This window comes from Rhipicephalus microplus, chromosome 5 (assembly GCF_043290135.1).
Source record: "Rhipicephalus microplus isolate Deutch F79 chromosome 5, USDA_Rmic, whole genome shotgun sequence".
NCBI lineage: Eukaryota > Metazoa > Arthropoda > Arachnida > Ixodida > Ixodidae > Rhipicephalus > Rhipicephalus microplus.
Genome location: NC_134704.1, coordinates 144,130,090 through 144,145,553, shown reverse-complemented (window position 1 = coordinate 144,145,553; position 15,464 = coordinate 144,130,090). Strand labels below are relative to the sequence as shown.

The window sequence follows — 15,464 nt, the reverse complement described above, 5'->3', positions numbered from 1 at the left end:
CATAAAACTTGTAGCCTTAGTTATTGGTAATGCATACCGTATCTCTCCCAATTTTTTTATTATTAATTATCTCAAAATATTCAAATGACCTTTCAAAATTTCAACAACTCATTCTTGGCCAACCTCCAACAGCAGGCACGTTCCATTATGTTTGAAGGCAAAACAAACAAATTATAGCCAGAAAGGGCAGTATATTCGCACACACACATCCAATTGTACACACAAAGATGGCATTGTGCCAAATGAACACCGGAACAAAGCTACACAACTATGCATGGAATGTCTGGTGTAAAGCCCCAGTTTCCTGAGCCACTGTTTATCAACAGTGAGAGTATTCTTTTTTCGAAACATAAAAAGTGAATACTCACAAATTATGCATAATTTTATTATAGCCATGTAGACAGTCCCACGGCAGATCGATAGATTATTTTGAACCTACTTAATATTCACTGCTTTTTCAGTTAGCAAGTTCCAAAAATCAACCAGCACTTCTGTCGTGGACACCAGAGATGTTTCAATAGCTCATAACATTCCAAGTTCCTAAAGGTGCTTTAGGTGAAATATTTTGTCTTGTGCCAACAGAAATGCTTTTTGGGGATGTGTAAAAACTCTAAACCAGCACGTACGTCAGTTATCGTTATCCATAAGGGTGTTTCGGTTGCTTGAAACCTACGTAAAGGTTATAAGTCGTTCACAGTGCGCAATTGGAGCGACTTCTTAATATAACGCCATTGTGACGTTGACGAAGGCAGCACTAGGTGTGTTCAAGACGAAAAACTTTGCGTGGCAGAAACTGGGCATATTTAAACATACTGCTGCTGGTCCGAATAAATATTAACATGGAAGCATTGGAATGGCCAGAAATGTTTTGAGGGGAAGGGGGGTTAAACATATGTTACGTATGTTCTTTCGCGTATATTTACGTAAGCGAAAGTGACAAATTTTAGGAGGGGTGAGCCCCTTTATTTTGCTACGCAAACATAACGAATTAGGCATCACTCTGCGATGGTCAAGAAAGCTTTCGTCCCAGTGGTAAAGGAAATCATCAGTTTTAAAAAACAGCAATATTTTTTTAGGGGCGATGCTCCTTAAGGCGTGGGTTGGGTGTCTCCTGTATGTAGAAGCCACCTCTCGTTTTAGTTTGGAAGGTCCACTGGATGGCGGTACATGTATAATATAAACATATGATGAAAAGATGCGAGATGGCAGTACTTCGAAAGTTCACAAGATGGGCGGACGCACGGACGAACAGACAGATAGATGGAGGCACGGACGGACGTACTGGTGAGTGCATCGACATATATACAGACAGATACACAGACAGACAGATTGACGGATGGATGAACAGACAGATGAACATACAGACGGACGCGGCCAGCGCATGATTAATGCTTTGCCGATAAAACTTTTTGAAGCTTCGCTCCAATCATCATCATTCACTACGTGAATATGCAGTGATTTGTTATGGTGTGCTTCTCAAATCGCGTCATCAATTAGAAATTAAAGTGGACACACACCGTTCTCTTGAAGATTCGCCTTTTGCAAAATGCCAACCTTTTTCAGGGCGAAGGCCATTCGCTCACAATTTGTGGTAGTGACAGTGGAGGTTGCACTTGATGATTACGCTTTTTAATGATACGGCTGCTTGTGAACTTGGGGAGTTTCCTACCACTCATTCTTAACTTTTTGCACTATAATGATAAAGCCTCCAAATGCCCAGCTTGATCTTGAGCTATACTCTCAACTTTGTTATAGTGCATCTTGTATTCTGTGTCCGACTGATGCCACAAACCTTTCTGTGTCATGATGTTCTAACCACTTCTGTGACTAATAATCATATTCCGACTGTAAAGTGCTTAACGACCTAATATTTAGAAGTTGCACTGAACTCGCATCTGCATAGTATGTCTTTCCTCATCAGTTTCACGATCATGCATGACTCTGCGCTACAATACCCGGGGCCGAGTTCACAAAGCTTTCTCCTATAGCTACGCATTTTCTTAACCAAGAATTCTCTTATCTGGAGGCATTACTATAGCGCGGGTACGAATTTAACTTATTCGGCACTTGATAGGGTGAGGAGGACACACGATAGCCGATGAAACGACAAGGAAAGAAAGAAGTGTGTGCCGATAATATCAAGGTAGCATTCAAAGCGTCTAGGATCGAGAGTATACGATGATAGCCAATGATTTGCTGCATCTAAGTTTCCACGCACAACGCTTGGGTTAGATTCCTGCTCCTGGGTGCTATGCAGGGTCGACCGCGTTTTGCGAAACTAGGGGTTTTTCCGAGTTCTGGCAACACCCCCCTTTTGAATGAGCCAACAGTACAAAAAAAAAAAAACCAAATCTACTCTTCAGCGCACTGCCTTTCATTGGTTATGATGGAACCAGTCATCGCGTCACGGACAACTTACTCCCCGCCGCGGTAGTCTAGTGGCTAAGGTACTCGGCTGCTGACCCGCAGGGCGCGGGTTCGAATCCCGGCTGCAGCGGCTGCATTTCCGATGGAGGCGGAAGTGTTGTAGGCCCGTGTGCTCAGATTTGGGTGCACGTTAAAGAACCCCAGGTGGTCTAAATTTCCGGAGCCCTCCACTACGGCGTCTCTCATAATCATATAGTGGTTTTGGGACGTTAAACCCCACATATCAACGGACAACTTACTAAGTTGGGTGGTGTTTTGAAATCAGAGGCATATTTTTCAATTGTTTTGTGGTTCCACAGAGTGCAGAAGTGCACTTTTGCTATAAATGCGCCAGGAAGTTTTTGTGAGAATACTTTATCGAGGCACGGGCAGTTTTAATTCATTTTGAAGCTTTTAATGCCTGAACCAAGTCTGTTTTAGAGTAATCAACACGGTGGTTTTTGAGATTAGTACGGCCCAAGTGCCTTACTACATCGTGACCGCAGCTGAACCAGAGGCCGTGCTTTAATCATCGTGAGCCTGTAGATTCTAGTGATCTGCCCCACCACGGTGGTCTAGTGGCTAAGGTACTCGGCTGCTGACCCGCAGGTCGCCGCATCAAATCCCGGCTGTGGCGGCTGCATTTCCTATGGAGGCGGAAATGTTGTAGGCCCGTGTACTCAGATTTGGGTGCATGTTAAAGAACCCCAGGTGGTCAAAATTTCCGGAGCCCTTCACTACGGCATCCCTCATAATCATATGGCGGTTTTGGGACGTTAAACCCCACAAATCAATCATCAACATTCTAGCGCTCTGCTCGGATGTTGCGCGTCGAGCAGGTGCGGCCGGCTTATTAGATATTCGGCTGGACGGCATACTTGGCTAGTTAGGGCAGACATGCTGTGGCCAAGTCAATTACAGCAAGTTTCGATAAGGGGGAGGCCGAGACGTAGCAAGGGGATAGCATACCGAACACGTGGCGCTCCCCCCCCCCCCCATTTGTTTCTCGCCATGGAATAGCGAGCGAAAAATGACCATTTCAGGGGGTGCCCTTCCCGAAATTAACGAGGTGGGACCCCAAAAAGTCAAATCACATCTACTGAGTGAATGATGATGAGTTAGGTGAAGCCACTATCCGTCGGGACACATGGGTAGATGGATGGATAGAATCAGGCATGCACGCATGGATGGACGGGCGAAAGCACTGACGGATAGATGAACCAGCTGACGAATGGACGGACGCATGGACGGATAAAAGCACAGAAGCATGAACCGACAGGCGGACAGACGGAAGCACAGACGGACAGACAAGAGCATGCACTGACAGAAGCGGGGATGCGCGGATGGACGAACGGAAGCATGTACGGATGGACGGAGGTGCAAACGAACAGGCGCACGGACGGATGGACACAGCTATGAACGGACGGACGCTTCGCTCCACTCATCATTCTTCACTTCATGAATATGCTGTGACAATTACTAACGCCATCTAGTCATGTTATTCCCAAGGATGGATGGATGGATGGATGGATGGATGGATGGATGGATAGATAGATGGATGGATGGATGGATAGATGGATGGATGGATGGATGGATGGATGGATGGATGGATGGATGGATGGATGGATGGATCCGGCTGTGCCCTTTAGATTGGGTGGTGGCTAGCCATAAAGTTAAGTACTATCACTATCTGTTTAAGGATAGAATTTCACTCGCGCCTTAATTGTAGCCACCAAGGACATATACACGCAACGCCATCTACTGATCAACTGATAGATTAGAGGTGGCTACATACTGCTATTACTATTAAAGAGGAGGGAACGATCCGCAGTTTGAGGAGCTTCGCCTGTGAAAATTTTTGGCTACGTGCCTGTGACGAGGTGATTAAGCCACATCTTAAGATGACCAGGCTAATGCAGCCACGTAAAGCTATAACTGGGCTAACTGAAGCATGCAAGTTGTGAGCTAACTAAGCCTTGCTACTTAACGCGACGTTGATCATGAGCACACTGTGTAAAAACCTAGCTACTTAGTGCTTACTAATATAATGAGATGTAGTATTGTGCTAATCATGATTACGTTTTATTGATCTATAAGGAACATGGCCTTGCTAATTGCGCCCACGATAAGAGTTCTTTAAATGAACGTTTATCAACGAAGACAAAACAACTCAGTTTAATCGTCGTTAAGAATTTTTAAAATAGCAGAATCAATAATAAAACAAAGCTGATGCGGTCTTCACTTCGAAGCCGACCAAGCACATGACTACACGACAAACTTAAGTTGCAAGAAGCTAGGTTATACCAAGCTGCAGCTCCAGCCTTGCACAAGCAGCACAAGCTCACTAAATTATTTTGTATGCAAAGAATCTGCTGCTTAGAGTTAACAGTATCAAATGCTTGACAGTCACACCGGCCCCATGACAGTCACAAGTAGAACTGCGGCCTTCTTAGAATCAAAAAGTTAGTCTCCGAGTCCACGCGTCAATCAGTTTGATTGACAGACGTGCACCGTGAAGGGTGGGTACGCCCCCACGTCTGCTCTTGCTGAGTAACAGTACTCGCGTCGAGCGGCACGCTCAATCTATCAGCTTTATTGCGCAGACTATGCACACACACGCGCAGAAATAAAAGTAACAGCATGACGCTACTACGAAGTCTAGCACTCTATTTCAACATGCTCCTGACGTATTCACTCACAGCCGCGTTGCCTCCATGATGGGAGCGCCCCAGGTGAGAACGTGTCCTTATATATATCCGCAATAGTTGATAGAAGTGAAAGAGCAGCAAAACAGTACTGCGGGTGCATCTTGCTGCCTTAAAGAACGGAAATTTCTAAACATGAGGTACTACGAAAGAACTTGTCCGAAAAAGGACAAATGCCCATAAACACGCCCGTGGCAGGCGCTTGTATAGTTTGCAAAAGATAACGCGACAATCACAGTGCCGTGGCTGCACTGGTAAAATGTTGACTGAGTGACGACGCTGACGTGTTTGCCCGCAGTGTTTCTTAGATAACCACCGTTCCACACGCGTTTCCAACGCCACGCGCGTTCCTGTCGCCATTTTTATCAACGCTGCTATGACGCGCTCCGCACTCTCTTCATTCCATAACGGCCGCAGAGAGAGCTCAAAGCAAATTCGACAGCCCGAGAAGCTCGGATTACCTTTCATAGAACTTAGGAACCTGATTTCAGGGGTGAAGCTTCTTGAGCCCTGGGTTGTGCGTTCCTGATGTGTGTAGCAGCAGCAGCAGCAGCAGTAGTAGTAGTAGTAGTAGTAGTAGTAGTAGTAGTAGTAGTAGTAGTAGTAGTAGTAGTAGTAGTAGTAGTAGTAGTAGTAGTTGTAGTCGGACGGAAGGAAGAGCAAACGGACAGACCGAAGCGCGAACTGATGTACGCTTCGCCCCACTCATCACCATTCACCTTGTGAATATGTTGTGATTTTTTTAGAAGCTTGCTCCTTTTCCTAGGGGGTTGTCTGTCGTCATTGACCCTGTATGTATGCTACTGCTCATTGCTCCCACTAGAGACACAGCCATGCTCTTCGTTTAAAAAGCGCTCACTAGATGGCACGCCACCGCTTAGGCGACGCTCGCTCCAATCTCGGCGCGTGCTCTAGTTTGCTAGGGGACCGCTAGGTGGTAGTGCCTTTAAATGGCGCTCGCTCTCGGCAAACTTTTTTTTTTTCGCCAGAGATCACTCAGTGCGCGTCGATACCACTACCCACTGTGAACACTGCAGAAGCCAAGGTGGCGGCGCGGAGGGCTGGCAATGCGGCAGCAGGACGGGCTCGACATCATGACCGTTCAAAATCTTTTCCGTAAACCTTATACCTAGACATTCTCTGGCTTTGTATTTTACGGATCACAAAGCCATTAAAATACAAAGAAAATGTTCCTCCGACCTTATGTGATCCATAAATGAGCTCTTGAAGAAACTCAGTAAGTAAGCATCTGACTATTGTATATTGATATATAAGTAACAAGCATTGTGCATATAACGAGTGTATACAATCACACTACGAAAATGGGCAGATCCCACCTACTGTAGAAATCGATAATATGCGTAGCACAAATGAGCAAGGTTGATATGTCACATTAAGATAATCACAAAGTAAAGAGGCGGACGTAAATTATGCCGTACAAGACTTCCATGTCGTGATCACCAGGCTTGCGCCTAGCATTCATGTTCATCTTCCATTCCCGTCACGTAATACCAAATTTGGTATATGTGAAACTATCGAAATGGCTACGAGCACACTGTAAGTGCAACATGTAGTCATATTTTACATTACACAAATGTCATGATTATCACGTTGGGACGTGTATTTTCCTTCGTAATCTGTTCGCATCACGTAATAGAAAATTTGGTATATGTGAAGCTAGTGAAACGGCCGCGAACGCATTATGAGCCATGCAGTCATGTTCTTCCATGACACACATGCCGTGATTATCATCTTTGCACCAGGCACATACCTTCGTCATCCATTCACTTCACGTATGTCTGAAGCTAGCGGAATGACCGCGAGCGCATCATGAGCGTGGCATGTAGTCATGTTCTTACATGACATGCACACCATGATTATTATGTTTGCATCAGTCGTATAGCTTCATTATTTATTCGCGTCACGTAATAACAAATTTAGTGTGTGACGCTTGTGAAACGACCGCGAGCGCAGCATGAGTGTGGCATGCAGTCATGCTCTTACATAGCACGCACTTCTTCATTTCCACTTGAGAGCCTTTCACTTATCTTCACTATGCAGTCATGCCATACCATACAAGTTTTGCCATACCACACAATGACATGTAAATAATGACATTCATGACCTACATATCATGATTTTCATGACCAGTTAATTAAGCTCGTCATAGAGTCATGTTATTTTATACCGATTCCGGTAAAAATCCCATTATTCAAAAGACTAGGAGAGCTTAAAGTAGTAGGTAGCTAGACAGAGAGACAGACAGACAGACAGACAGACAGACAGACAGACAGACAGACAGACAGACAGACAGACAGACAGACAGACAGACAGATAGATAGATATATAGATAGATAGATAGATAGATAGATAGATAGATAGATAGATGGATAGATAGATAGATAGATAGATAGATAGATAGATAGATAGATAGATAGATACGGTCAAGCTCGTTGAAGTTTTCTAAGAAATGTTTCGCATTTATTAATGATCATGTCATGTTTTATATGATGATGATTGAGCATATGTACTGAGCATTCATGGTTTACCGGATTCAACCTCTGGGGCAAGCTCCTTCATCATCATTCAATTCGTGGATATGCTGTATTTTTAAAAATTCGAATGCAATTCTTAGTCGGGCTATGTCGGGCATCCGTCGGGATCCGTCCGCCGCCTTCGCTCATAGCAACAGCACTGGGCACACGCGTCCCTAGCAACAGAAGCCCCCATCATGTCATGCTTCTGCGTTGGCCGCTGTAAGCAACAGCTGCGGGCGCGCGCGCTTATCCTGTACCCTAGTAACCAGAGCCCGCACCTCCTTGATTTGAGCGTGACTTGCCACCGCATCAATGCACTGCGTTTAAAACTCTATTGTAGCGCTTGTGCTGGCAGTGTTTGTGTAGCGCTTGTGTTAATAAGACGCTGATATTATGACCGTCAGGTACAATGATAGGTGCAGTGCTTCGCCGCTCCTCTCGGCGTTCGCTCTCTCTCCTTCCTACGCCACACTCTCCTGTCCGATGGAGTGAAGCGCGCGCCTCACTCTTGACCGTTCGCTGGCTGGGTGCCTCCAACGCCGACTAAATTTCAAGGCCGAAAGGCTGCCGCAGTGAAGTCAGAAGGTGGGGGCCCAGTTACGCTGTGAACGCGGCGGAAAGCCTGCGTTTCGTTCACGTTTTTGGAGAACCAAGAACCTGCTGCTGCGGCTTGATTGAGCCGAATAAAAGATCTGGAAAAAAAACTCCCAAGCATTTCCGCGAGGGTGAACATGGTTAAGTGCGAATACACGGGGTGATGCTATGAGGGGTATTTATTAATTCGCACTATTATATTTATTATTCACACTATGGTGCCTTTATGGTGTAATGGTTCCTGGGAATCGCAATTTGATCACACGGGGGAGTTTACGTTAACTCACTGGCGAATGCCAACGGATTTTAACTTTACTCCCCCTCACGACCCGCTCTCGACGGGAGACTGAGAGAGAAGGCGGGCGCGCGAGAGAGAGGGGTGCGCGCGCAGCTGCAGCGAGCGAGGAGAGCGGAGGAGCGAGTGAAGGGGGAGGGGGTATAAGGTGCGTTACTGACACCGATATCAGCGTCGCGTCCGTGGCTTATTCGGTAGAGCGTCGCGCTGCGGCCCGCCAAGTCCTCTTTCTTTTAAAGATAGAGAGAAGACTGCGGACGCCGCCGACGGCGGTGGTTGGTTTGAGTCGCTTATAAAGTGTATTCACACTTAAAAGTCTTACTGAGCATGCTCAGTAGGGCAACTGGGCCCCCAACCTCTGACATCACTGCGGCAGCCTTTCGGCCTTGAAATTTAGTCGGCGTTGGTGCCTCTCAAGGCGATGGCATGAAGTCGGTGAAGGCAAATCTCTGACGGCAGCGGTACCCCTAGCAAGAAGTCTAACACAATCCAACCCGGGCATTACACCTGTCGCTGGAGGTGATGTCACTGCAGTAGCTTCAACATTATCATCAACTAGAGGAGAAGAAGCGAAAGACAAGGATGCGATGCGAATAGCGCGTGATGCAGAAAGCCAGCGTGCAAAGCGAGCTGCCGATACCGAACTTCATGCTCGGTTAGCCGCTGCGAAACACCAACGCCGAGCCGAAGATCCCGAAATGTGTGCTCGATACGCCACTGTGAAACGTATAATGACCACTCTAACATGCACATGAACGACAAGACGTTTGTACACTATATACAATGTTGTTTTATTGGTCGTCACTAGGGTATACTCCGAAAGGCCCTTTCGTGGGTGAGAGCACTTTCTTATCCATGGCACAGAGAGAACAGAGAGTTATAGTTTACCAGTAGCGTGATAGCGTGGGTTAAGGAAATAGCGTTTCCGTGCAGCAAACGCTCACTACGGACCGCGCCTTAACGTTTAGCGGGATAGCCTTTACGGGGTTTACGTGTCTCAGCTGAGGTGGTGGTGCCACCTATCAATAGGTTAATAAGTTAAAGAACATTGAAAGCGAAGCGGCCACGAGAATATTTTCCTTTAAACCACGTGAAGCATTCTTACTAGTTTATGTTAGTAATAATAAAGTAATGAGCATAACCACAGCACAATACACGAAAAAATTTGTTTCCTGTTTGTTTACATCGATATTCTAGCTAGGCCTAGAGACTTTCGAAATGAGAAGCTATATAAACAATTAAGCTAACTAATCAGTTATACCCAGTCATTGAAACTAACTGAAGGCAGGCGAAGCCATTTGAAACAGTCGTTTACTGCGAACTAAGTGAATATTTCAATAACTATGCCAAAACCACTTCAAAGTGGGCGTCCGAAAGTGCCGCCATGTTTGCGTACACTACGTACACAACGATAACCAGGTAACGGTAAACCCGAAAAATAGCGTGCGTTATGGTGAGCGGTATAGTTCACGTACATTACTGCACACGCGCACTTCGATCCCGCCAGACCCGGTAAACTATAACTGTCTAATGCGTGGTCTGAAACGCGCTTGTTCTTCATCATCATCAGTGCCATCGTCTTTGTCAAGGCGAGACGGTGGACATCACTCGATATTAAGGAGCTTCGCTCCTAAAACGATTACTGCGCCTCTTGTCTTTACTGCGCCTCTTGTCTCTTTACGTGCCACTGAGCTCTTCATTGGTTCTTCGCCCAACGAAACGGCGCCTTAACCCAGCGGTGATAAAGCTTCGACCTCACAGTCCACATTTTAATTTCGCTGTGCTGCCCTGTGCTGTTTTGTGGAGACCGACACTACAAGAAAGAAGCGGTATTACTAGAACGAAAGCCTATGAGAGAAAGAGGCGTCTCGCTATTTTGCCGCTAGGGGAAGGGTGCCCCTCGAGCCGCGATTTTTTTCCGCGCTGCTTTGACACGTGCTCAGCGGGGGGGGGGGGGGGGGGGGGGGATTTCTGCTCGGTTTTTGGCTGCGTGTAAACGACTTGTCTTTGAAGTCATGGCACGTGGTGGAAGCCGGTCGAGTTATCACGACGGGCTACACTATCCCCTTCCTGTGGCGGAAAAGGGTGGCAAGGTCACGCGAAAATTTGAAACAAGTGGAAACGAATGTTGTAACAGGCTGTAACTGCCTTACTTTAGCACGTATTTGCAAAATTCTTACGACGGCTGTTACATATAGCAAAAGTGAGCATATTTATGTTCAGTAAAATTTTCGGACCTCAGGAATTTTCTCTGTACCTTAAAGTGGTCAAAGCAAAAAAAAAAAACAAGATTTGCGGCAAGGGTGAAGCAATGGTAACAATGGCAGACCATCAGAATGTTACACGAAGTAGCGCTAGCATCCTGCCATAGAGTTATCATACAGACTTCAGAAGAAAAGCAGGTCAGAAAAAATATAACCACCAAAATGCTAACATCTTGGAACGTTGTCGTTGTTGTCAATACTATACTTAAAGAAGCACTCAGTATAGGAGTTTAAAACTGTGTAAAACACTCCAATTTGCGCGGTATAAGCCATAAACAAACATATTCTGTACTATATCTACAGGAAACGTTTATATCAACTACATTCATAAAATATAACATGGTAGTTTACACAATTTACTGCATGCAAAAAAGTGTTTCCAGGTGTGTTTAATAGATGGTGCCACCATCATTGTACGGAACATTCCAGGCGGGAACGTGCGGCATGCGGCAATATGCACCAGTTTGCATTGACGTCAGGTAAATTGTATAAACTGTCTCGTCGTCCGTGTTTTTTTATGCCGTGAGCCAACAACTCGGCTTTACTTGACAGTCTCTTTTGCGACGCAACAGAGATTCAGAAAACAAAAAATTATGCCGGGGTTATTGCGGCATGCAGTGGCGGGTGCCAGCGCAGGTACCCAGAAAATTGAGTATCGTTGCATCATGGCGACGCTTGAGCGGTTACAGGTTGTAATGCACGGGCCCTACGAGGAGCCTTTCCTCTAGAGTCTGCACATTAACTTTATGAAGACCGCTGCTTTCGCCTGCCACTTGGCGTAATTTCTGGCATAAGGGAACAGAGCCACTAGAGCCAGTGAAACAACGTTGGTTATCTAGGACCTTGATACAAATTTTCCGTGAGAACACATCTCTCAAAAAGACTTTTGCCATCTGCTGATAGCTGTGAAGGTATGGCACGTGAGACTACGAGCGACTATACGGAGTTTCTACCGGAAATGCGTTGCCTGCGTTGCAGGAGCATCGCAAGCGCCTTCGCACGAACGACGCACGAACGGTGGCGCAGTGGAAGCGCTGGACTGCATGAATGCTTGACGAACTTGAAAAATTGTATTCAGGTGGATTATGCCACTGTAAGATTACTTGGACAGCATTGCTTTTCAGATATGCCGTAAGAACAGAGCACGACCCACGTAATTTTTCTAAGAAAACTAATAAACAAGCTCGTTGATCGCGTGACTGCTGCCTTTTTTTTCTAGCAGAAAGTGTTTCGGTGTTGCACAGTTAGTCACACTGAAGGCTCTAAATGTAGCTCCACCTTGATGCACCCACTGCAGAAATAGCTCAAAGGCTATCGTCAGAACACTATTGAGAAGAGGGGACCGTGCACTGAAAGTTTGTCGCTGTGTTCAAATGTTGTGCGTTAGAAGTGCGTTGTCATTTTCAACGTTGTCAGTGCGTTGAAACAGTACGTCGTGAACAACAGAAATAAAATAACAGGCAACGTCATGGACGAACGTTTTTACTTAGGGGAAGTGAAAGTCACAAGTCCTGTCAGACTGCCTTGGATTCGTGACAGCGTCAGGGCAGCCTAATTTGGAATCAAGAAAGAAAGAAGATATTATTTTACAGAAAAAGCTGGCAGTTAGGTCTCGGTGGCCTCACGAAAAAAATTGTGTGATATCGCGTGCTTACTTTTATTTCAGGGGGAATTATACAGTTCCACGAATTCAGAAAAACGATCTTTGAATGGAATAGAAACACCTATTCAAAATCATCCTTACCACATCATCGGAGGCAAAATCCAAGTACAATATTTACTACTGCGCAAAATCTTACAGGCGAAATTAATGGTGTGCACTCGATAGCTGTAAAAAAATTGCCGTTTATTCCGCACAGATTCATGTGATTCTGTCTGTGAAATATATATGCTCTTTTTCTTCGCCGCATTGTTATGCTGTGTTTTGAAATGCGAAGCATGTCTTAGCGAAGGTCGGTGAGTTTGACCGTATCTGTCTGTCTATCTAGCCACCTACGACTTTCAGCTCTCCTGGCCGTTTGAATAATGTGATCTATACCAAATTTGGTATAGCATAACATGACTGTATGACGAGCATAACATACTAGTCATAACATGAAAATCATGATATGTTTGTCATGAATGTCATTCATGATTTCTATTTCATGGTGCTGCAGCTATTGTGGTGGTTTCGTTCACATGACATATAGCAAAACTGTTGTGGTATGACATGACTGCATGGTGAACGTAAGTGACAGGCCCTCCCGTGGTATTCATGACATGCGTGTTATATAAGAACATGACTACATGCCACGGTCATGATGCGCTCGCGGTCGTTTCGCAAGCGTCACATACACCAAATTTGGTATTACGCGACGTGAATACATGATACAGGTTTATGACTGGTGCAAACATGATAATCATGACATGAGTGTCAATAAAGAACATGACTATATACCATGCTCATGATGCACTCGTGGCCATTTTGCTAGCTTCACATATACCAAATCTGGTGTCACGTGACATGAGTGGATGACCAAGGTATTTGATTGGAGCAAACATGATATCCATGACATGCCTGTCATTTAGGAACAATACATGCTATGCTCTGAGCGCGCTCGGGGCTCTGAGCGTGCTCACTAGCTTCACATATATCAAACTTGGTATTACGTGACGTGAATGGATGACGAACACAAATGCCAGACGCAATAATGATTATCATGAAATGGAAGCCATGTAAGGCATAGTATACTTCCGCCTTGTAACGTTGGGCTGAATTTAAAGAGAAATATCAACCGTCCTCGTTCGTGCTTCGCATATCGTCGATTCTCACTGTACGTGCGGTCAGCCAACTTTTTTTTATTGCAAAAGACATTCGGTACTATTTTCTAACCCATAACATATGTGACCTATTTAGCTAAAATAGCGCGAAAATTCGAGGCTTATCGATGCTGCTCCCGTTCCACAGTAATGTGCCAGAAATAGGGTGGAGCGAGCAAGTCACGCGTTTTATTCCGTTCTATGTTTCTTTTGCGGCTTGCATGCAACGTGCTCGGGATCCCTTTTTGGCTGTGTAAAAAAGCGTAATTATTATTTGAATATATATATATATATATATATATATATATATATATATATATATATATATATATATATATATATATATATATATATATATATATATATATATATATATATATATATATATATATATATATATATATATATATATATATATATATATATATATATATATATATATATAAAGTGGGAGTAATAATTCAATGGGCCAGTTAGTCTTCTTGAAGGTATGGGATATGGCACAACGGGAGCGTTGTCAACAAGGATAAATATATTTATTTCCCAATAGTTTCGGGAGGGGTCCTCCCTTTATCAGGGGATGAGTTATACTAACATGAACTTCCAAACTTCGTTGCTGTCGCGTCCCTCTCGCCTTGGAAGATTTTTGCGAGAGTGAGAGAGAACTAAAAAAAGAAAGAAAAAAAGAAAATAAAGAAAAAAAGAGAAAAAAAGAGGAACAAAAAGAAAAAAAAAGAAAAAAAGAAAGTAAAAAGAGGAAGAACCACTGTCAACATTGAGAACAAAACCAAATGTCCGTGTACGTCCACATCCGGTTCTGATCCCGTGCTGGTCAGTTCTCGGCGTGTGTCGGGCCACCCAAGATTGTCACCGCGGTGGCGGGAGGGGTCCGTGACGGCGCGCCTAAGGAAAGGGTTTCCTTTTAATGGCTCGGTCGGCTCTCTTTCATCTTCGTCCGTTTCCCTTCAATGGTCATTAGTGGTGGGCGAACAGAAGCACTTTGTATGTGCATGTGAAAAAATGAAAAAAGGGAAAAAAGAAAAAAAAGGAAAAAAAGAAAAAAAAAAACAAGAAAGGACAGTGTACACGTACGAGTCAGTCAGAAAAAACAAGCATGGTCTCCAGCTATTAATATTTGTCACCAATTTCCTCCTGGCTTACTTCTCGGAGGCAGGAGAGTCTTCCACGGTCCTCGTTGATGCCGGCTACTAATGTTCGAAATTTGAAAATAAAATATGCCTCACGCTGTTCGCGCTCGCGTTTGTTTGAGAATATATATATATATATATATATATATATATATATATATATATATATATATATATATATATATATATATATATATATATATATATATATATAGCCACCTCAACAGCCACCTCAACAACACTAATTGTAGGTCGCAGATCTGCAGAGCCATTCCATAAACAGCAGCCACTCGAAGGTTGCCTCGAATAAGAGCAATAGTATTGACATTTGTACAGCCGTCGCCACCTTCAGTCGCGTCTCCTCGGGAGGTCTCGACGTACGCTGGGAGTAAAGTTTAATGCGCGGTTCGAAGAATTCAACCACACAACTGGTGCCCTTTCAGCTTCATCAGTCAAAAAAAAGAAAGAACTTGACACGCCGAAGTTGGTCGCACTCTCAGGCACAAAGGTGCTTTCATTCGTACGCTGCACACTTTACTGCCTTCTTAACAAGTGAATATCCTCGATTTCTCGAGGCAGCGCAATAGTTGTTGATGCTCAAGCGGTGACACACAATCATTTATAATATGCAGTACACGGTCATTCTGACTTGTATATATTTTGGTATTGACAGTTCGTTGCTGCTCTCATTCGAGTATCAACAAGCCATACTGAGC

The 15,464-nt window shown here is 44.5% G+C and overlaps 1 protein-coding gene across 3 annotated transcripts in view; it reads left to right on the top strand.

Moving 5' to 3' along the window:
- LOC119173699 (proclotting enzyme) overlaps window positions 1–15,464 on the top strand; it is a 74,225-nt gene that overhangs the window by 17,342 nt on the left and 41,419 nt on the right. The window contains exon 1 of one of the 3 annotated variants that reach the window (XM_075896005.1): window positions 5,052–5,138. The exons of the other annotated variants lie outside the window; for them this stretch is intronic. Within the exon in view, the coding sequence (XP_075752120.1) occupies window positions 5,121–5,138 (18 nt within the window). The 5' untranslated portion in view covers window positions 5,052–5,120. Of the gene's footprint in view, window positions 1–5,051; window positions 5,139–15,464 lie in introns of those variants that run through there. 3 annotated transcript variants of the gene reach the window in all.